Source organism: Triticum aestivum, chromosome 6A, assembly GCF_018294505.1.
Source record: "Triticum aestivum cultivar Chinese Spring chromosome 6A, IWGSC CS RefSeq v2.1, whole genome shotgun sequence".
NCBI classification, from domain to species: Eukaryota; Viridiplantae; Streptophyta; class Magnoliopsida; order Poales; family Poaceae; genus Triticum; species Triticum aestivum.
Window position 1 is genome coordinate 580,973,430 of NC_057809.1, and position 23,136 is coordinate 580,996,565.

General features: G+C 47.2%; 1 protein-coding gene across 1 annotated transcript; it reads left to right on the forward strand.

Moving 5' to 3' along the window:
* The first annotated feature begins 14,827 nt into the window (after nt 1–14,827).
* Nucleotides 14,828–23,022, forward strand: LOC123128671 (pyrophosphate-energized membrane proton pump 3). Its single transcript, XM_044548734.1, has 15 exons — nt 14,828–15,137; nt 15,898–16,100; nt 16,937–17,140; nt 17,949–18,100; nt 18,176–18,323; nt 18,419–18,551; nt 19,363–19,535; nt 19,937–20,057; nt 20,352–20,539; nt 20,863–21,300; nt 21,510–21,674; nt 21,759–21,914; nt 21,997–22,108; nt 22,223–22,442; nt 22,650–23,022. Exons 2-15 carry the CDS (start codon nt 16,011–16,013, stop codon nt 22,747–22,749), a joined length of 2,400 nt encoding a protein of 799 aa, XP_044404669.1. The 5' UTR covers nt 14,828–15,137; nt 15,898–16,010; the 3' UTR covers nt 22,750–23,022.
* Nucleotides 23,023–23,136: the final 114 nt, after the last annotated feature.

A 23,136-nucleotide genomic window follows, 5' to 3' on the forward strand; every position in this document is an offset into this window, starting at 1 on the left:
CTCGACAGTGGCACGGCGAAGGTAACAGAACCCCGATTGGCGTCGCTAGTGTCCTGAACGACTGGTTCTGCCCTCGGTGTCGACTGTAGCGCCTCGCTTGCAGGAGCTTGCCTATTCTTCCTCGTCAAAGACCTCTCGGGCTCTTCATCATCATCGGGGAGGTCAATAATGTTGGGAGCTGTGCAAAGTTCAATTGCCAAAATCACGTCACCCAATGATGCACATTGTAGTTGAATCGACCAAACAAAGACAGTATGGCAGAAATCATACCCAGATTAGAAGTGACCGCATCCTCCATCACCTCATCATCGTCCCTGTAAGCTGAGGTCTCGGAAGTGGCAGCGCTGACAGTTCCAAAGTTCGTCCAGTTAAAACAAGAAAAACAAACAGCGCAGAGCATCGAGTGAATACAAAGAGAGACACTCACACGGAAGCGACAGGGATATCAATCTTGATCTTCGGCAACGCCTTCCGAGTCTCCGGCTCTACAACTTTGGGGTGCTTTGGCGCCTTCTCAGTCGGGGTTGGTGAAGAGATCCGAGGACGCTTCGAAGACTGACCAGCCTGAGAAGTTGCCTTTTCGCGGGCGCTCGGTCGTTCTTGGTCAAGCTTGGATCGCGTCTCCCTGCGAGGGGGCGACTCGACTTCTTCTCCATCGCTTGAGTCGTCGCTTCCTCCATCCCCTTCACCATCGAAAGTCCACTCGCCACTGTCGCCGCCACTCGCCTCGCCTTCCAGAGCTTGCTCTTGCTCTCCGTTGGGCATTGAATACATTTCAATAATGGCCTGAAAGAAAGCAGGGAGAACAAAGTCAGTCGACGCAGTATAGGCAGCTGCGCGAGTGAATTCAGATTACAAGCAAAAACTCAGAATCAGACCTTCTCTGGTGCATGAGACTGGTCGAATGGGGGAACTCTCCTGGCTCCCCTGGGGTTATCCTTGTTTCCGGTAATGCCCGACAGCCACTTCTCCAATGTGTCGTCATCGACCTCCTCCGGGTGAATCCGAGTGGAGTCTTCAAGACCCGAATACATCCACATCGAATGGTCTCGGGCTTGAAGAGGCTGGATGCGCCGCTGGAGGAAGATCTCCAAGAGATCCATACCAGTGACCCCGTCACGAATAAGGTGGACCACTCGCTCGACCAGCACCCTCACCTGCGCTTTCTCCTCCGGGAGCACCTTCAAAGGGGATGGTTTCCTCGCTCGGTCCATGGTAAAGGGAGGGAGGCCAGTCGACTGCCCTGACGTCGACTGGTCTTTACAGTAAAACCAGGTCGACTGCCATCCGTGAACTGAGTCGGGAAGAATCATGGCCGGAAAGGAGCTTTTCCCTCTCATCTGGATACCAAGACCCCCACACATCTGGATCACTTGGGTCCTCTCGTCACTCGGATTAGCCTTTTTCACTGTCTGGGAGCGACAAGAGCAAATATGCTTGAAAAGACCCCAGTGAGGCCGGCAACCCAGGAAATTCTCACACAAAGAAATGAAAGCGACGAGATAAATGATTGTGTTGGGAGTAAAATGGTGGAGTTGTGCCCCAAAGAAGTTCAGAAATCCTCGAAAGAAAGGGTGAGGAGGAAAGGAAAATCCACGGTCGACGTGGGTGGCAAGAAGAACGCGCTCACCCTCCCGGGGTTGCGACTCGGATTCCTTCCCGGAAGCCGCGCCGAGTCATAGGGGATCAGCCCTCCCTCGGCCAGGTCGTCGAGGTCTTCTTGGGTGAGCTTCGAGTGGATCCAGTCGCCCTCGATCCAGCCCTTCGACAGGCCGGTTCGCGAGGAGGATCCGCCCCGACTGGTCGCCTTCCCCTTCGACCTTGCCGTCACCTTCTTTGCCCGCTCCAGAGCCGCCGTCTTCTCCTTCCCCATCGTCGCCGGCAAGACGCGTACGGAACGGTGGCGCGAGGGCGAGAGCGAGCGCAGCGGAGGAGTGTGAAGAGGAGAAGAGATAATGGGGACGCACTGTTCGGGAGACCCCGGTCCAACGCCTTATATGAGGCCGCTTCCGAGTGGCTGACTGGTAGGCCCGGGCGGTTCTGTCAAATCCCGTAACAATCGCGCGCGCGATACATGGCAAAAAAGGTGGCGCGGGGATCTAGGCGGCTCCACTCTATCCCATCCGATTACTGCGGCCTCCCCCGTCCCGCGCACTTCCCAAAATTCGGATCCCACGAAATCTGCGGGCAGCAGAACAACTTGTCAGACCAAAGGTCTCCTCTGCACCGTCACTCGGAGCCTTTCAAGTAAAGAAACTCACTCGACAAAAACCTAAGAATGGATCAAGGCGACTGGAAAGGAAGTCGCTGCCATCGCTCAGGTTCATTGATCCGAAACAAGAAATGCTCATGGCATGAAAAATGAGTCAGAGAAGTGCTCAATCCCTTTCCCACTCAAACCTCGATCCATTAGGGGGCTAATGATGAAGCTATGTACCTAGGGTAGGGGCATGGACCTGTCCAAACTGACCTACCCAAGGACATCTCCAAAAGAAATCATCTTTCAATCGACTTGGTGGTGTTCCACTCGACAGACTCAAAGATACTCGACCAAGAAGCAACCACTCGACCAAGACCAAGCCACTTGACAGTCGGGAGACCTAAAGGCACTCCGCATGCTAACGGTCGGTTATTAAGTAGCTTTTATGGTCATCATAGCACTTTATTACTAGCGTTACCAGTAACGCCCTGCCTTAATGTACATTGAACCCTTTGTAACGTGGGCTGGCTGGGGTCCTGGCGCATGCTATATAAGCCACCCCCTCCTCCGAGACAAGGGTTCGCACCCCTGTAATTCATACACGCATAATCCAGTCGACCGCCTCCGGGCTCCGAGACGTAGGGCTATTACTTCCTCCGAGAAGGGCCTGAACTCATAAACCTTGCGTGCTTACAACTTCTCCATAGCTAAGATCTTGCCTCTTCATACTTACCCCCCTACACTACTGTCAGACTTAGAACCACGACAGGCTCGGATTCCCAATTCATCCGTTTCTCCGGGGGCTTCTGGAGTTCTATGGCCTCCAGCTGCACAATCTTACGCCTGCCTCCCTGTTGCATATCGCGGGATTCGTAGCCCTTTGCGAGTTATTTTTGGGCTGTGAGGCTCATTTCGCTCTGTGGAAGAAGCTGTTCTGCCTTGTGCCCCGTTCCAAGAAGGGATCAATATATCAAGTGGGCGGAGCCGAAGTGTGGCGTATCGCCGGGACCGGATACCTGTCCGGGACCCCGAAGAAGATGTCCGAAGACTGGCCTTCAGAATGGTTTTATATAGAAGATGTCCCCCTTCCGGACCCTATTCGGACCGGCCTTCCTGAGTTTGACAACGCCCCTTTGAAGAAGCGTCGGAGCTGGCGTCCACGGAGCTCCCTGGAGGAAGACGACAGGGACATTCTTTATCTAATGAGCCAGATAAGTTCTTTAGCTCGATCCGGATTGACCATGATCGGGGTCATGGATATATGCACTATGCGAGGGGTGCAGCCGCTCTAGTACAGAGGCCACCCCATGTGGGATTTCAACGGGGAGGATGACCCACCCGCCACGGCCGCAAAGGGCCGGGATCGGCTGCTGATCTAATAAAGATCTTGTCCACTTTGTACAAGGAAGAAGAGGAGGAATTCCTCCGTGTCAACCCGCAGGGCGGATTCTCCATGTACAATCCTCCGAGCTGGGTAAGTAGAGATTTTTTTTCTCGCCCATCCGTTTCGTATTCCCGTAGTTTAAGTATTCATTCTAGCGATTTCATCGCAGGAGCTGCGCCAGGCAGTAAAGGAGATAAACAGCCCTCCTCCACAGCCCGAGGACCCTGGACGGTCCCTTGACCTGGCCTCCCAGGAGGATCCGGACATATCCGTGGAGCTGATCGATGGGGTATTTTACCAAGGGAGTAATGACAATACCTTGGTGGCCATTACGGCCGATTACCCTGGGCTAGTTCCAGCCTCACAGGTGACTGAGACCGAAGTCCCAGCACTTAAAAAGGGATCTGTCCTTGTGCTCTTTTTTATTGCTGTATAACAGCTGTGTTTTGCAGTGGAGGTCCTCGGGGCAGAAGGCCGAGCCTGTGGCAACTAGCCAACAAGGGGCCGCTAGGCCAGGCAGGCTAAAAAGATCCACATTCCATATTGAGGCACCGGCGTAGCGGTATGGCGCGCCGTCTTTATTGCAATACATTATTTACAGAGGCATATTAACGCCCATGCCTTCTTTTCAGGAAAAAGAGCGCTCGCCGGACTATACCCGGAGAGGCTACCAACCGCGCCTCCACAAGCCAGGCTCCAAGGCCGGACTCAGGGGTGGGAACAAGTACAAGGCGTGCACCGGGTGCTCCTCCGACAGAGGATACAAACAGACTGTCCGCCACCCATTCCGTGGTGGAAAGTGCCATGAACCATAGGCGTCGCCGGACTGTTCTTCGTGACGCTTGTTTCTCCCAAGAGGCTTTGGATGCCTTCAACTCGGGAGATGCGCACCTCCGTGCCACTCAAAATGGTCTAGCTAGAGCCACGGAGCAGTATGTAAAAGACATATGGGTGAGAAAATTTGATGATTATATATATCAGTAGCTCCTGAGACTTGAAACAGTTAGGATAACTGATTTAAGGATCATTTGTTATGTAGGTTCTTACAGAAAAGATACTCAACTATCCCAGGAGCTGGAAGAGTGCAAAGCCCAACTTTAGGCTGCACTGTCCGCCGCAGGGGAGCCCAAAGAGACCCCCGCTGGTAACATATCCATCAAATGATAAGTATCATATTAGAGTGCGGCTTTATATGCAAATCTAACGATAAAATTGCAAATGACGCTGGAGCGAATCTGGATAAGCAGCAGCTCATACGCCAGCTAAAGGCTGGTGAGAGTGTGCTAATGAGGGTGAGGCAGGAGAAGAATGATCTCCAAGATGCCAACACCAAGCTGGGCGTGGAACTAGAAGATGTTCGTGCCCAATTATCGGATTCGTTAAGGAGAATCGGCGGCTTCGACGCGGCATATTTAGTGAGTGCTTGAACGAACTTTGAAAAAGAGTTCGGCGAGGAAGCTGGCTGACAGAGTTATGTCTTGTAGGTATGCTAACAAGACGTCCTGCCAAGGAGATGCCTGGTTCAATGAGTGATCTTCTTCCCGAGCTCGCACAGTTGCACGAACGAGTTCGACAGGTGATGCAAGGCGTCGCCCAGGCCTTGTGGCCATCCGTCTCCACACCCGCAGGCCTTGGAGAGCTTGCAGAAAAGCTGAAGGGAGCACGGCGGCGCTTCCGATTATGGAAGGTGTCGGCCTGCCGTCAGGGTGCCAGGGAAGCCTGGGCAATGGTGAAGACACGGTACACGAAGGCTGACCCGAACCACATGGCCAAAGTCAGACCTATGGGGCCTGATGGCAAGGAGATCCCTGTGAGTTTAGTGTACGGCCAAGTAGAATTGGCTGCAAAATATTCGCAATAGGATTGTAGACTAGACAGCCTATTGGATGGCATTGAAGAGGAATTTGACTAGTCAAATTGACTATGTAATTTTAAAGTGACATGTATGATGCCTTCTAGCCGGATTGTGGATTGTTTGTCGTGGCGGACCTTTTCGCTTCAACCTCGGGACCCGACAGTCCGGAGTGTATCCAAATACCCTCTTGGTTATGTAAGAACTGGGGCATGCGTGGAGACCAGGCGTAGGGGTCATTAGTGCTTTATCAGACAAGTACCCAACTAGTTATGTCATATTACATGGGTAGTAAGAAACATCTTCCAGAGAGAATAGTTCCATTAAGGGTTCCTTTCCCTGGGTAGGCATGCCCTAAAGTGCATGTCCGGCCTGCGACGAGAAGCGCAGAAAAAACATCTGGGGGCAGATATGGATAATAAATAAAAGTCATCTTTTGTTCACCGACCGAATATTCTCTTAAGAACGCTAGCTTTCGGCTCCCCCAGTCTGAGGTACACATCCGGCTGACCCGGCGGTAACAGTCGCAGAGGTGCTCCCCTTATGCCCTAGCCGAATTAACGGGAACCTAGGGCATAAATACAAGAGCCAGGCAACCCAGCTTGCCAAAACTTAAGTCATATCGATGCATATAATGGTGAAAAAAGGTACATGCAGAAGTATAACGCATGTGTTGGGCGTGATGCCCAGGTAAATAATTTAAGCTTCTGTGAAAGAAGCCCCCAGGTGTAGAGAGTGCGGCTAGCACATCTGTAATGTACAAGTGAGGCACAAGGTGACCCTTGAAGGCCTAGAGGAATAAAAGAAAGAAAGGGAAACAAGACAGATGACGCATATGCAGAAAATGGACAAAGGGAGGGGACTAACATAAAGTTCGATGCTAGGCATAGAATCTTCGAAGCCTGGCTGCGTTCCATGGGTTCGGCTCGAGTCGACTAGTCGATGCATCCCGCAGCCGGTATGCTCCGCCGGTCAGAACTTGGTCGATGATGAAGGGACCTTCCCATTTGGGATCTAGCTTGTTCTTCTTCTTATCCGGCAGCCGGAGAACTAGTTCGCCAACGTTATAAGTTTTGGCTCGTACTTCTCTGCTTTGGTATCAGCGAGCCTGTTGCTGGTAAAATGCGGAACGGGCTTTGGCTATGTCGCGCTCTTCCTCCAAGGTGTCCAGACTGTCCTGCCGATCGAGCTCGGCTTCTCTTTCTTCGTACATGCGCACTCAAGGTGAGTCATGAATTATGTCACAGGGCAGGACTGCCTCTGCGCCATACACCATAAAAAATGGTGTGTATCCGGTACTACGATTCGGCGTGGTCCGCAGCCCCCAGAGTACGGAGTCGAGCTCCTCTACCCAGTGCATGTCAGACTCTGTTAAGGAGCGCACTAGTCTGGGTTTAATGTCGCTCATTATAAGACCATTTGCTCGTTCGACTTGACCATTGGTTTGTGGGTGGTAGACTGAAGCATAATCGAGCTTGATGCCCATTTTGCTGGACCAGAGTTTTACCTCGTCGGCCATGAAGTTCGTGTCGTTATCAGTGATGATGCTGTGGGGGACGCCGTAGCGATGTACAACCCCGGATATGAAATCTATCACCGGTCCGGATTCGGCTGTTTTAACCAGTTTGGCCTCTATCCATTTGGTGAATTTATCCACCATGACCAATAAGTATTTTTTCTTGTGGGTTCCACCTTTAAGGGGTCCAACCATGTCAAGCCCCCAGACCGCGAAGGGCCATGTAATGGGGATTGTTCGGAAGGCGGTGGGTGGCATATGGCTTTGATTTGCAAAGAGCTGGCAACCGGCGCAACGCTGGACTAAGTCCCGTGCGTCTGCCCGGGCCGTTGGCCAATAGAATCTTGTACGGAAGGCCTTGCTCACAAGAGCCCGGGCTGCGGCGTGATGACCGCCGAGTCCGGCATGAATTTTTGCCAAAAGGTTTCGTCCTTCCTCTTCGGAGATGCACCGTTGAAGGACTCCGATAGAGCTTTTTTTGTACAATTCTCCCTCATGGACCATGTAGGCCTTTGATCGCCGCACTATGCAGCGTGCCTCATTTTGGTCCTCCGGGAGTTCCTGTCTAGTTGAGTAGGCCAGGAATGGTTCCGTCCACGGGGCAATAATGGCCATTATTTCACGGGCTGATTGTGTTATTTCGGTGGCGGAGCCTCCGATTGTGTCAGAGAGTTCGGTATCGGGTATTTTGGCCGGGTTCGGACTGTTGTTACCGGTGTCCCCTTCCCATGCTACGGATGGCTTGAAAAGCCTTTCCAGAAAAATGTTGGGAGGGACCGCGTCGCATTTGGCGCCAATGCGGGCGAGGATATCCGCCGCCTGATTGTTTTCCCGAGCCACATGGTGAAATTCGAGCCCCTCGAACCGAGCTGACATTTTTAGGACGGCATTGCGATAAGCGGCCATTTTTGGATCCTTGGCATCAAAGTCTCCATTTATTTTGGATATCGCGAGGTTTGAATCCCCGCGCACCTCTAGGCGTTGAATGCCCATGGATACTGCCATCCGGAGACCATGTAGAAGGGCCTCATATTTGGCTGCGTTGTTGGAGTCCGTATACATTATCCGTAGTACGTATTGAACGGTGTCTCCTATTGGGGATGTCAAAACGACGCCAACCCCCAGACCAGCCAACATTTTGGAGCCGTCGAAGTGCATGATCCAGTTTGAATATGTGTCGTACTCTTTAGGGAGTTCGGCTTCCGTCCATTCAGCGACGAAGTCAGCCAAAACTTGCGATTTAATAGCTCGCCGTGGCTTGTAAGTTATGTCGAACGGGAGGAGCTCAATGGCCCATTTGGCAATCCGGCCTGTCGCGTCGCGGTTGTTTATAATATCGTTAAGTGGTACTTCCGAGGCTACCATTATCGAACACTCTTGAAAGTAGTGTCGCAGCTTCCGGGATGCCATGAATACCGCGTATGCTATCTTTTGATAATGCGGGTACCGTGATTTGCATGGAGTAAGGACAGTGGACACGTGGTAAACCAGCTTTTGAAGGGGAAATTTGTGTCCGTCCACTTCTCGCTCGACGACAAGCACTGCGCTTACTACTTGATGAGTTGCCGCAATGTATAATAGCATTGGTTCGCCAATGTTTGGCGCGGCCAGGACTGGGTTTGTTGCCAATATGGCCTTTATTTTGTTGAGTCCGGCCGTGGCGGCGTCCGTCCACTCGAAGTGTTCGGTGCGCCGGAGGAGGTGATAAAGGGGTAATGCCTTTTCTCCCAAGCGGGAGATAAAGCGGCTTAGAGCCGCCACGCATCCAGTTAATTTTTGTATTTGTTTGAGGTCTGTTGGGGTAACCAACTGTGACAACGCTCAAATTTTGGCCGGATTAGCTTCAATACCTCTACTGGAGACAATGAATCCCAGGAGCTTTCCTGCTGGTACGCTGAAAACGCATTTTTCCGGATTGAGCTTGATGTCATATGTTCGGAGGTTGTCGAATGTGAGCCTCAAGTCGTCTACTAGAGTGTCGACATGCTTGGTTTTAACGACCATGTCATCCACGTATGCCTTCACTGTTTTGCCAATCTGGTTTGCCAGGCATGTCTAAATCATGCGCTGATATGTTGTACCGACGTTTTTTAGCCCGAAGGGCATTGTGTTGAAGCAGAATGGGCCGTATGGTGTGATGAATGCCGTTGCGGCTTGGTCTGGCTCTACCATTTTGATTTGATGGTAGCCGGAGTATGTGTCGAGGAAGCACAATGAATCGTGTCCTGCGGTAGCATCGATGATTTGATCGATGCGGGGGAGGGGGAAGGGATCCTTTGGGCAGGCCTTGTTAAGGTCCTTAAAATCGACGCACAAGCGCCAGGATTTGTCCTTCTTTGGTACCATCACCAGGTTTGCTAGCCAGTCCGGATGTTTTATGTCTCTGATGAATCCGGCCTCCAATAGCTTGGCTAGTTCCTCTCCCATGGCTTGTCTTTTAGGTTCGGAGAAACGTCGAAGAGCCTGCTTTACTGGCTTGAATCCTTTTAGGATATTTAGGCTGTGTTTAGCCAGCCTGCGTGGGATTCCTGGCATGTCTGAAGTGTGCCAGGCAAAAATGTCCCGGTTTTAGCGTAGGAACTCTCGCAGTGCGGCGTCGACATCAGGGTTTAATTGTGCTCCGATGGAAGCTGTTTTTGTAGGGTCCGTTGGATGGACTTGGAATTTGACTATTTCGTCCGCCGGCTTAAAGGAGGTGGACTTGGATCTTTTATCGAGTATCACGTCATCCCTGTTCACCGTGGAGCGCAGCGTAGTTAGTTCTTCAGCAGCTAGGGCTTCGGATAGTGCCTCAAGGGCCAGTGCAGCTGTCCTATTTTCGGCGCGGGGTGCCATGTACGGATCACTAACAAGAGTGATGATTCCGTTGGGCCCGGGCATTTTGAGCTTCATGTACCCGTAATGGGATATGACTTGGAAGATTGTAAACGCCTCCCGCCCTAATAGAGCGTGGTATCCGCTGCTGAACGGGGCCACTTGGAATGTAATTTCTTCGGACCTGTAATTATCCGGCGTGCCGAATACCACGTCTAGTGTGATTTTTCTGGCGCAGCGTGCTTCCCGACTGGGGATGATTCCTCTAAAGGTTGTGCTGCTTTGCTTAATGCGGCTCCAGTCTATTTCCATTTTTTGAAGAGTTTCCTCATAGATGAGGTTTAATCCGCTGTCACCGTCCATGAGTACCTTGGTGAGTCGAAAGCCGTCCACGATTGGACTGAGGACCAGTGCGGCTGGTACTCGGGCTATTCGGAATTTAGGTTCGTCACTGGCATTAAAGGCAATAGCTATGTCGCTCCAAGGATTTGTTTCTGCTATGTGGCAGATTTCGGACGTGCTGCGGAGTGTTCGCTTCCGTCTATTATTTGACGCAAAGGTCTCGAAGACCGTTAAGACCGTATTGTTGTCCTCGGGGTGGTGCTCTGTGGTTTTTGGGAGGAGTAAATCCTCACCACTTTTGGCCACCTGCCGGAGTATCCAGCATGCTCTAAGGCTGTGCGTTAGTATCGCATCCACTGTACTATGAATTTTGCAGGGTCCGTTGAGCCATCCCTCTAGTACGGTTCCTTGCCCCGTAGAGGGCTTTTGCTTTTTGGTAGTTAACCCAGGTGTATTGTGATAATGCACCCTTTTTATTTCGGACTGGGTTTGTATTCAGGGCCGGATTATCCCAAAATTTTATTTTGGTTTTCCAAGCGCTTTCCATCGCACAGTACTTTCGTACTATGGACACCAAGTCGGCAAAGCGTGTAATTTCGCGACGACTTATGGCGTTGAGGATTCCCTTGTCCGTGCAATTATTGCAGAAGAGTAAAATTGTGTCTTCCTCGCGGCAGTCCTTTATCCTGTTCTTGACCAGGAGGAATCTGGCCCAGTAATGGTGTACTGTTGCTTCGGGCTCTTGCTAATTTGGGATAGATCGTGTATGTTTGGGTGGGTGGGTGGAATTGAATCCGAATCCTCACCCAATCTGAGGCTCAGTGGCCAAGGAGTTTTCGAACTCGAAAGTTTGGATTCTTGGATGTTTTCCGGTGAATTTGGCCCGCTGCCTGATTCTGGGTTCAGGCTTTGAGTGACATCCTCCCCTCAACGGGTATCCGGCTTGGAGGGATCGGGAATCCGGACATAGCTAGTCCTTAAGATGGATGAAGGGTTGCCGCATTGTTCTTCCACCACTGCAACGTGATGGGTGACCTGGGGAGAGTTAATTTCTCTCAGATCGGGTTTAGGCCCAACCTGATCGTAGTTTGTAGCGACTCCTAGGGCGGCTATGCGATCCAAGAGCTCGTTCAGGGAAGAGAGCTCCATTGGATCTAACTGCTCGGCGAGTTCCGAGTTGACATGAAGATTGCTTTTGATGACCCGAGAAGTCATCGTTGGCTCAGCGGCCGAACATGCGATCATAAGAAAGCCACCTAGCCGGAGAGTTTGGCCGATAGCCAGAGCCCCCTCAGCGATAGTGACGTCTTTAAAGATGGGACGATACATCCTTCCTTGTGGCGACGGCACAGCGGAACTCTCAATGAAAGCACCAATGTTGGTGTCAAAACCGGCGGATCTCGGGTAGGGGGTCTGAACTGTGCGTCTAGGCCGGATGGTAACAGGAGGCAAGGGACACAAAGTTTTACCCAGGTTCGGGCCCTCTTGATGGAGGTAAAACCCTACGTCATGCTTGATTAATATTGAAGATATGGGTGTTACAAGAGTAGATCTACCACGAGATCAGAGAGGCTAAACCCTAGAAGCTAGCCTATGATATGATTGTATGTTGTGATTGTTGTCCTACAGATTAAAACCCCTCGGTTTATATAGACACCGGAGAGGGTTAGGGTTACACAATGTCGGTTACAAAGGAGGAGATATCCATATACATATTGCCTAGCTTGCCTTCCACGCCAAGTAGAGTCCCATCCGGACACGAGACGAAGTCTTCAATCCTGTATCTTCATAGTCTAACAGTCCGGCCAATGGAGATAGTCCGACTATCCAGAGACCCCCTAATCCAGGACTCCCTCAGTAGCCCCCGAACCAGGCTTCAATGACGACGAGTCCGGTGCGCAGTATTATCTTCGGCATTGCAAGGTGGGTTCCTCTTCAAATTCTGTGTACCTGTCAAAATAATGTCCGGTTCCTTGTGACGGTTTGTACTCCTTGGCTTCTACGCCCAATAATGGCCACTTTCCACGTGTCGAGCGAATGTGAAGAGCCAGGGTGTTTTCAAATTTACCCCTAGTTATGTAAATGAGCCGCCTATTTAAAAAGGCGAGGATTCAGATCCAAATCACATCATCCTCCCTTGCCGAGTCTTCATCGGAGCGTGCTCGACAGAGATCCATTCCATCATGGCCGGTCAATGCAGCTCCTCCTCTCGCACCCTAGTTCCAAGCCTGGAGATTGAGAGAGATGTTCCATCCCGCACAGCAAATTGGTGATGCTTCAGTCTAAGGGATTTCTTCCCCCAGCGTACCTGGTCCCGGTTCGAGCCGGGCTTGCCACCTACAATGGCGAAGAGCAAGCGGAGAGCCGTCCCAATCCCTCCAAGGGAGAGCGGGTATGCCTTGTCCCTTACCTGGTAAGAGGGCTCGGATTCCCAATTCATCCGTTTCTCCGGGGGCTTCTGGAGTTCTATGGCCTCCAGCTGCACAATCTTACGCCTGCCTCCCTGCTGCATATCGCGGGATTCGTAGCCCTTTGCGAGTTATTTTTGGGCCGTGAGGCTCATTTCGCTCTGTGGAAGAAGCTGTTCTACCTTGTGCCTCGTTCCAAGAAGGGATCAATATATCAAGTGGGCGGAGCCGAAGTGTGGCGTATCGCGGGACCGGATACCTATCCGGGACCCCGAAGAAGACGTCCGAAGACTGGCCTTCAGAATGGTTTTATATAGAAGATGTCCCCCTTCCGGACCCTATTCGGATCGGCCTTCCTGAGTTTGACAACGCCCCTTTGAAGAAGCGCCGGAGCTGGCGTCCACGGAGCTCCCTGGAGGAAGACGACAGGGACATTCTTTATCTAATGAGCCAGATAAGTTCTTTAGCTCGATCCGGATTGACCATGATCGGGGTCATGGATATATGCACTATGCGGGGGGTGCAGCCGCTCTAGTACAGAGGCCACCCCATGTGGGATTTCAACGGGGAGGATGACCCACCCGCCACGGCCGCAAAGGGTCGGGATCGGCTGCTGATCTAATAAAGATCTTGTCCACTTTGTACAAGGGAGAAGAGGAGGAATTCCTTCGTGTCAACCCATAGGGCAGATTCTCCATGTACAATCCTCCGAGCTGGGTAAGCGGAGATTTCTTTCTCGCCCATCCGTTTCGTATTCCCGTAGTTTAAGTATTCATTCTAGCGATTTCATCGAAGGAGCTGCGCCAGACAGTAAAGGAGATAAACAGCCCTCCTCCATAGCCCGAGGACCCTGGACGGTCCCTTGACCCGGCCTCCCAGGAGGATCCGGACATATCCGTGGAGCTGATCGACGGGGTATTTTACCAAGGGAGTAATGACAATACCTTGGTGACCATTACGGCCGATTACCCTGGGCTAGTTCCAGCCTCACAGGTGATTGAGACCGAAGTCCCAGCACTTAAAAAGGGATCCGTCCTTGTGCTCTTTTTTATTGCCGTATAACAGCCGTGTTTTGCAAGGGAGGTCCTCGGGGCAGAAGGCCGAGCCTGTGGCAACTAGCCAACAAGGGACCGCTAGGCCAGGCAGGCTAAAAATATTCGCAGTCCGGATTGAGGCACCGGCGCAGCGGTATGGCGCGCCGTCTTTATTGCAAGACATTATTTACAGAGGCATATTAACGCCCATGCCTTCTTTTCAGGAAAAAGAGCGCTCGCCGGACTATACCCGGAGAGGTTACCAACCGCGCCTCCACAAGCCAGGCTCAAGGCCAGACTCAGGGATGGGAACGACTACAAGGCGTGCACCGGGTGCTCCTCCGACAGAGGATACGGATAGACTGTTCGCCACCCATTCCGAGGTGGAAAGTGCCATGAACCATAGGCATCGCCGGACTGTTCTTCGTGACGCTTGTTTCTTCCAAGAGGCTTTGGATGCCTTTAACTCGGGAGATGCGCACCTCTGTGCCGCTCAAAATGGTCTAGCCAGAGCCACGGAGCAGTATGTAAAAGACATACGGGTAAGAAAATTTGATAATTATATATATCAGTAACCCCTGAGACTTGAAACAGTTAGGATAACTGATTTAAGGATCATTTGTTATGTAGGTTCTTACAGAAAAGAATACTCAACTGTTCCAGGAGCTAGAAGAGTGCAAAGCCCAATTTCAGGCCGCACTGTCCGCCGTAGGGGAGCCCAAAGAAACCCCCGCTGGTAACATATCCATCAAATGATAAGTATCATATTAGAGTGCGACTTTATATGCAAATCTGACTTGTTGTATACTATCGATCCCGTATGTAGTGTACCATGTATTATTGATGTACACCGGCTACCCTGCTGACCTGAAGATAAATTACCACGTAAAATTTTGGTCACCTATCATATGAGGAGCAAATAGATCTTTTCAGGTGTCATTTAACACTATTAAGGTTTAATGGACGAAAGTGTCATAAAGAACATAAAATTTAGAGACTGTGTTAGATAGGGAAAAAAAAGTTATTTGGTGTCAAATAGGGAAACAAAATTTAAAACAGTGTTATATAAGGAATTTTCTCTTTTTTGTTCAGGTAGTGTCTGACTGTCTAGACTGTCCAGCCGGGCATATTACCATGGAAAAAAAAAGAAGATGAACCATATGAGCAAATGCGAGCTGGGCTGGCTAAGGCTCGGCTGATTTGGTGACCGAGCCGAGCCGAGACTCGAGGCGGCTCGCAACGAGCTCCGTTTTTCTCCCATCCCTCCCTCCTGACCTTTCTCTCCCCCGCATCTCCACTCCAACCGCATCGCACCTCCTCCCCTCTCTCTCTCCACCCAGTCAGTGCGCGGCGACGAGGGGGACCGCGACCGCCGGCGGCCGCGTCGACGAGGGGGACAGCCACTTCCGCCAGCGCCGGCGACCGCGCGCGGCGACGAGGGGAGCACGGCAGGCAGCGACCGGAACGCGACCGCGTCAACGAGAGATCTCGGCGACCCCGCGGAGGGCCGTGCCACCGTTGGGCTCCACTTCTCTTCGTTCCCGTCGACGTTTCGCTGACCGGCTTCCGCCCCACCGAAAGCCGAAGGTACGGGCCCGCATCTGCTCGATCTGCGTAGGCGCTGGTAGATCAGGTTGATTCGTGGCGATTGCACAATGCTAGGCGTGTTAATTCTGGACGTTGGCACTACGTCTGTGATTGACTTAGGTGGATCCGTCATAGTTTTGGTGTCAAGTACGACCTGTTCGTGGTTACTAGTTTTTTGGGGTTGCGCAGTGCGCACTCGATGTAGATGGTTCATTCATAGTTATCCTCCTTTCGTACTAGCTGTGCATGGTCGCTAGTTTCCCTGGGCTGCACAATTTATGTGAAGTGCTTGTGGAGTTGTGGTTCATGGTTACTGCCCCATGGCCCCTGATATATCCAAGTAAACCAAATTTCCCTTTATTTTCGGTAGTCAAGGCTGGCATTGAAAATGAGTGCTATTGCTTTGCTTGTCCCAGGAACTATCAGTGTTTGACATACGTTCATCATTTTCAATTGTTCTTGTATATGTTAATCATATGCTGATCATACTCTGTTCTCTATGTAAACATAGTCTGATCTACGTATAGACTGTACCTGATTTCACATAATAACTCGACTTCGTGCTCTAGCATTTGAACATAAATTAGGCAATGATTATACAGATTGCGGATCATTTTTTAATGCTTTTCGTATAACATGAAATGTTTATCTTATATAATTTTGAGGGAGAAGGTTCTTTTTTAGCAAAGGGTAATTTGGTGGCTGAGGCCTAAGAGCTGGATGTGCCTGACCTTTTGAACTTACTGCTTGTGTTCTGAAGGTGTTTGATATAGATCATCCAAAATTGAGCGCCCAGGATCTGGGAGTGACCTGCCCCAAGGTAGGGAGTTCGCTCCTTTTCTAGTAACGAAGAGGGCAAACTCTTATTCCATCATGATGGAAAGTGAAATGGAAAAAGGAAGACCGTATCAGGAGAAACCAAGAACTTTTTCCACTGTACGAAGTAAATCATCTATTCCGCTGGTATGGCCTATTGCTAAGCATTCTCCACCTTTTACACACCGAGCTTAGCAGTTACTAGGAGTATCAGTTTAGCTCACTTTCATCTTTCCATGTGTCTTTCTCCCACTTCGATTTTGCTGTGCGTAGTATATGCAATTGCATGGGAGGTGATAGCTCTTTTCTCCTTAATCTCTGTCAGTTTGAATGGTCCATATGTTTAATTTGTCAAAATATCCACAGTATCATGTTTTGTATTCACCATTTTATTTTCTTACAACGTTACAAGTTGAAGTACACACCAACCCAAAATTCAACATGCTACACAATGCTGCATCATGACTACTCTTTCCTCTGTTTAACTTTATATTTATTACCATGTACTCCCTCCGTCCCAAAATTCTTGTCTTAGATTTGTCTAAATATGGATGTATCAAGTCAAGTTTTAGTATTAGATACATCCGTATCTAGACAAATTTAAGACAAGAATTTTGGGACGGAGGGAGTAGAATTTTCCCTCTCTTAAATGATGTAATTGCAGTAAACAAATGAGGTCTGCTCTGTTTATTGCTGCTTGTAACTCAACAAAAAAGGTTATGTTGCTAAAAAAAGTCAAAAGTTCAATGTCTACACCACTGCTGCTTGTTTATTAGTCTCGAAGCTGTTGCAGGTTTTGAAATGATTTAACCCAGGTAGCTGTTTTCATCTAGATGTTATGTGCATTTTTTAATATAAATTTGGAAGTTCAATAAGTAAAACAAGTGTTTAAACATTTCCACTGATCGGTTGGTTGGATATACTTTGCCCTGTTACGAGCAATTTATTTGTGCCTCATTTAGTTGCTATTCTGACTGCTGCAGGTCTTCCGTGTGTTGATGAAGATAAATCCTCGTGCCCTGATAGTTCTTCTTCTGCTGGTTGTCTGTGGTGTGTTCTACTTAGGAGCCAGTACATCACCAATTATAGTCTTCGTGTTCTGTATATGCACTCTCAGTTTATTCTTCTCTCTCTACCTCACAAAGTGGGTTCTTGCCAAGGATGAAGGACCTCCAGAAATGTCCGAGGTATTGAAAATGCTTGTGTTCAGCTCGTGGAGGATATAGCAGCGCCATCATTTTCTTAATGTTCACTTCAAATTATTGGTTTGTTTGGCATGTTTCAATGTCTGCAAAGTGCTGTATAACACATTTTCTATCATCTCTTGCTTGACAGTTAACCATACCATCCTATGAGACTACTGGCCCATTTATTCTGCAATTTACATTTAAGGTTTAATGGTTTTGTTTTAGTCCATGTGTTGATATTTGATATGCTAGATCATGGATATGATTAGGACACACAGTGTAAAATGCTATTTGTATGTGTTGATTGGGGTTGCAGAATGCTATTTAGCTGCGGCATGTATCATTTTATGGTAGCTACACAGTTCAATGCAAATTGAGAACATATCCCATATCATAGCATTTTACCAAATTAACATATCACACAATCTAGCATGATCCTGTTTCAGGAGGTTATTATGGGTTTGGAAGTAAGTCATACACTCATACAAAATATCAGCTTGTTGTGCATTGGCTTTATGTTTTATTTTATTTAATGACATTCTTAAATGCACAAAGCAACACATGTACACTCTACACTGTTATGTTGTGACTACTCATGTTGCTAATAAGTAAGTGTAAGTTCTTCTCTGTAAATATTTTATTTGTACCTGTAAAATGGTCATGGACTGTCATGGTGTAGCTTACATCAACGTTGCCCCTTTTGGAAATCCTGATTTTCAGTATTTTATTTATTTATGCATCTACTTCCGTGAGTTCTGTATGTAAGGTTATCAAGGTTTTGATCTGTCATGTTGCATGTACTGCTCAGATATCTGATGCCATAAGGGATGGTGCTGAAGGATTTTTTAGGACACAGTATGGGGCTATTTCTAAAATGGCTTGCATCCTGGCACTTGTTATCCTGTTCATTTATCTCTTCCGCACTACCACCCCGCAGCAGGAGGCATCAGGCCTAGGAAGGTGATTTTGTACTGTTATTATGAAATCTTAGCTGTACCCATCTTTTGTTGTCTCATAAATTTCATCGCTACACAGGACAACATCTGCATATATTACAGTTATTGCCTTTCTCCTTGGAGCTGTGTGTTCTGGACTAGCTGGATATGTTGGGATGTGGGTCTCCGTACGTGCAAATGTTAGAGTTTCAAGTGCTGCTCGACGGTCTGCAAGGGAAGCATTGCAGGTTTTGTTTCACGTCCTTGATACATTATCTTTCATGTTTTAATGTGTTTCCCCTGTACGGTGTAGTTTGAAATCATGACTGATTTCTCGAAACAGATTGCTGTCCGTGCAGGTGGTTTCTCGGCCATCGTTGTTGTTGGCATGGCTGTATTTGGTGTGGCATTACTCTATGCAACATTTTATGTTTGGCTTGGAGTAGATTCACCTGATTCGATGAAGGTTACAGACTGTAAGTTATTTCAAACATGATATATTCAATACCTGGGACAATAGAACTCTACTCGAATTGCCTGTTGAGCTATATGGTCTACTGTACATGGTCAAAATTGTTAAATTGGTTCATACATATTTTTTTCTTGTTAAACTGATGACCAATGATGAGTTCATAAAAGACAATTCTGTAGGAGTAATGTTGAGTAAGGAAAAGTACTTTGCTTCAAAGATTGTTAATGTGGTTTTTACATCATTTTTATTTGGCCTTTCACAACACCAAGATGCGACTTTGAACATTAAGCTAGTCCTTATATTATTAAGTAAAAGTAACTAATACTAGAAACATTTTTAACAGTAAATCTAGTTATTTAATCATCTCATGGCCAATTTATATACTCCCTCAGTTCCTAAATATTTGTCTTTCTAGAGATTTCAACAAGTGACTACATACGGAGCAAAATGAGTGAATCTACACTCTAAAATATGTCTATATACATCCGTATGTGGTAGTCCATTTGAAATCTCTAAAAAGACAAATATTAGGAACGGAGGGAGTAGTTTTGAACTTATGGTCAAACTTTTAAAAGAAAAGATGGGAACAATTATTTATTGGGAAGTACCACAATGTGATCAACACTGAAAGTTTGAGTGGATAAAATGACTCATTATATAAGATGTTCATGTTCTATAAAAAAAGTAACTTTAAGTCCTAAATTGACACTGGTAACTGATCCACTGCTGATATGCTTGTAGTTGCAAACTTGTATATGTGTTTTCAATTCAAAAGAACATAATTGCTGTTGCTGATTTCATGTGATTTTGTGTAGTGCCTCTTCTCCTTGTGGGGTACGGTTTTGGTGCGTCGTTTGTTGCCCTCTTTGCTCAGTTGGGTGGTGGCATATACACCAAAGCAGCTGATGTTGGAGCTGATCTTGTTGGAAAGGTTGAACAGGGAATACCAGAAGATGATCCTCGTAATCCTGCTGTCATTGCTGACTTGGTAATGGTGTTTCTTCAATAAAAAAATGTGGAATATTTTTTCTTCATGCTCTTAATTAAAACTTGTCTCATATTTTTCATGGAATATACCTAGACATAAGGGATGATATTCAATAATGATGAGCTCCATAAGTTTTATCAGAGATAATATGACCTTAACAGCTTGCATTCATTCTGAAACCTAAACAAATTATTGTTTCTGCAAGGGGTGGACTGGTCTTGTGGTCCAATGCGTTGTACAGTAGAATTCTGAAGTTCAGTAGATGCATTTCCTATGATCAAATATTTGTGCCTGTGCTGGAATGCAAGATTTGCTTGTTTCTAAAACTAATTATCAGATTGTTATTAGCCTATGTTTCTTTTATTGCTACTGTATATGCTAATAATAAGAAAACTTCACAGGTTGGTGACAATGTTGGAGATTGTGCTGCCCGTGGTGCCGATCTTTTTGAAAGCATAGCAGCAGAAATTATCAGTGCAATGATACTTGGTGCAACAATGGCACAGCGCTGCAAAATTGAAGGCAAGGCTCTTTTGCTTGCCATGCTAGATCTCTGATTGGGATGTCGAGTGAAATTTTTTTTTCCCTATGAATGTACTTTGGTCCATAAGAGCACTGTCCACAGGTAGTTGCTAATATGGATAATATAATAAATTAGCTTTAATCTAGGGACTATGTTGAGAAATAGTGTTGGCTGACTCTCGGTGCTTGGGATGTGCCTGGCTTTGAATAAAATTGATAACCACCTTTTTCTTTTGCGGGTCAACAATCCTTGTAATTGTGCTGGATTATAATCAACATTATTTACTGTTGCAGATCCCTCTGGCTTTATTCTGTTTCCTCTTGTTGTCCATTCTTTTGACCTAGTGGTGTCATCAGTTGGAATTCTCTCAATTAGGGGAACACGTGACTCTGGATTAATATCCCCTATTGAAGATCCCATGGCAATTATGCAGAAAGGCTATTCTATTACTATACTGCTTGCTGTTCTTACCTTTGGAGGGGTAAGTTTAGTTATTCATACTTCTCTTGTTTGACTATTGTAATATTTCTCTATGGACATATTTTATTACAAAAAATGATCCCAGGGGAAAAACATCAAACACGATCTGAACAAAGGAAAACATTTAGGGTGTCCCCAGTCCGGTAATCATGACCAATCCATTATTGGATGTAAATCAACCATATTCAAAAGGATAAATATTTGTGAACTATAAACCAGTTGAGCATTCAATATGTTTGTTTTGTCATGTGGGTAATAACTCTAGTTTACATTCCTTTTCCCTTGGAGTTGTTTTTCAACTACTTACATGTGTTATATTTGCAGTCTACTCGTTGGCTCCTGTACACTGAACAAGCACCTACTGCATGGTTCAATTTTGCCTTGTGTGGTTTGGTGGGCATCATCACAGCATATGCTTTTGTTTGGATTTCCAAGTATTATACAGATTATAAACATGAGCCCGTCCGCCTTTTAGCTCTTTCAAGTTCAACAGGACATGGAACTAATATTATTGCTGGAGTAAGTTTGGGAATGGAAGCAACAGCCTTACCAGTTCTAGTGATATCTGTAGCCATTATATCAGCATTTTGGTTGGGACGTACCTGTGGCTTGGTAGATGAGCTTGGCAATCCAACTGGTGGTCTTTTTGGGACAGCTGTAGCTACAATGGGAATGCTTAGTACTGCAGCATATGTTCTCACCATGGACATGTTTGGTCCTATAGCTGACAATGCCGGTGGTATTGTGGAGATGAGCCAGCAGGTACACTCGCAAATTTCTTCATGTATATAATATTCAAACATACATTTTACCTGTGCTAAGACGGTTTATGTTTTTGGTGTACATTTTCGAAGCATCTAAAATTGTAATGGCTATAAATAAATGTTAACATTTAATTAGTTATGTTTATACATGAGTTTGGACTATTTTTTTCTTTAATCATTGTAACACCGATCGAATAATTTCTGCAGCCTGAAAGTGTTAGGGAGATCACAGACATTCTAGATGCTGTGGGTAACACTACGAAAGCTACCACAAAGGGATTTGCTATAGGGTCAGCAGCACTGGCTTCCTTTCTCCTGTTCAGCGCATATATGGATGAAGTAGCTGCTTTTGCACAGTTGCCATTCAAAGAGGTATGTACTATTATCACCTCTATACATGTAATGTTGAGATTAGGTGCTTATGACACATGACTGGTTGTACACAATGGATTGCAGGTTGACATAGCAATTCCAGAGGTTTTTGTTGGTGGTTTACTAGGTTCGATGCTTATATTCCTGTTTAGTGGATGGGCTTGTTCAGCTGTTGGCAGAACTGCACAAGAAGTTGTTACTGAGGTCAGGAGGCAATTCATTGAGAGGCCTGGAATTATGGTGAGTACCTGTTTATGATTAAGTACTTGAGTTCTTATGCCTGGAAAAACTAATGCTAACTTACAAGATGATATAAACACAGGATTACAAAGAGAAGCCTGATTATGGTCGTTGTGTTGCAATTGTGGCCTCTGCATCCTTGAGGGAAATGATAAAGCCAGGGGCTTTAGCAATTTTGTCTCCCATGGCTGTTGGTGAGTTTTATGGGTCTGGGAGTAGTGGTGCTATGGTTCTGATATTTCATGCGTTTTGAAACTCAATTTATGATATTTGGTGTTGTTTTAAAATTTCATTTACATGATCTGTAGGCATCATCTTTCGGATTTTGGGCCATGCTACGGGGCAGCCTCTCCTTGGAGCTAAAGTCGTCGCCTCTATGCTCATGTTTGCGACCGTTACTGGTATCCTCATGGCACTCTTCCTGAACACTTCCGGCGGTGCCTGGGATAATGCTAAGAAGTACATCGAGACTGGTGCACTTGGTGGTAAAGGCAGTGAGGCTCACAAGGCTGCAATTACTGGCGATACGTAAGTTCCTCGTTTCTCAGTAATGTGCTGCTGCTTTTGGTTTCTTGAACTGAGTTTCTACTGTTGATCAACACATGCTAAACTGAATAACAATGTTCTTTTCCTATAATAAGTACGTATACACGTAATGTGACCTGGCATTGTTTTTGACTCATTCTTAACGATCATGCAACCCGAAGTAACATCTACGAGTATGTTATGCCGCAGGGTTGGAGATCCGTTCAAAGACACGGCGGGGCCTTCAATCCATGTTCTCATCAAGATGCTCGCCACGATCACACTGGTCATGGCCCCCATCTTCTTGTAATCATTGGTTGAGCTCGCCGTTAACCCTGCGGAGAAATATCTATGGTTCTTGTAGATGAGGCATTAACATGAATGGGATGTAATGATTCACTTTTAGTTTATTTTGCCACATTGAGAGGAGAGGTTCAGTGCTGCCCATTTTGATGGTGCCCGTATTTTACAGTTGCTATTTGGACAAGTGATGCAAACGTTGGAGAATATATATGCTGTGACAGAGATTAGAATGGACATCAAAATTCATATGCTTTGTATGCAGAGATCTCTTAATTGTTTATCCTCCAAATTTACTGTCTTTCCAAATACGTTCTCCCAAAATAGCACGACCAGAGCACTAGATGCAATCGGATGAAGCAGTAACACTATCCAGATGCTGGATAATCATCTGTTA

Excerpts from the sequence above, each read along its gene's own strand:
- LOC123128671 (XM_044548734.1), top strand. The coding sequence starts at position 16,011 with ATGATGGAAAGTGAAATGGAAAAAGGAAGACCGTATCAGGAGAAACCA. Across the intron at positions 18,552-19,362 it reads TTCGATGAAGGTTACAGACT|TGCCTCTTCTCCTTGTGGGG; the intron begins GTAAGTTATTTC and ends GATTTTGTGTAG. Across the intron at positions 20,058-20,351 it reads ACAGCGCTGCAAAATTGAAG|ATCCCTCTGGCTTTATTCTG; the intron begins GCAAGGCTCTTT and ends TTACTGTTGCAG.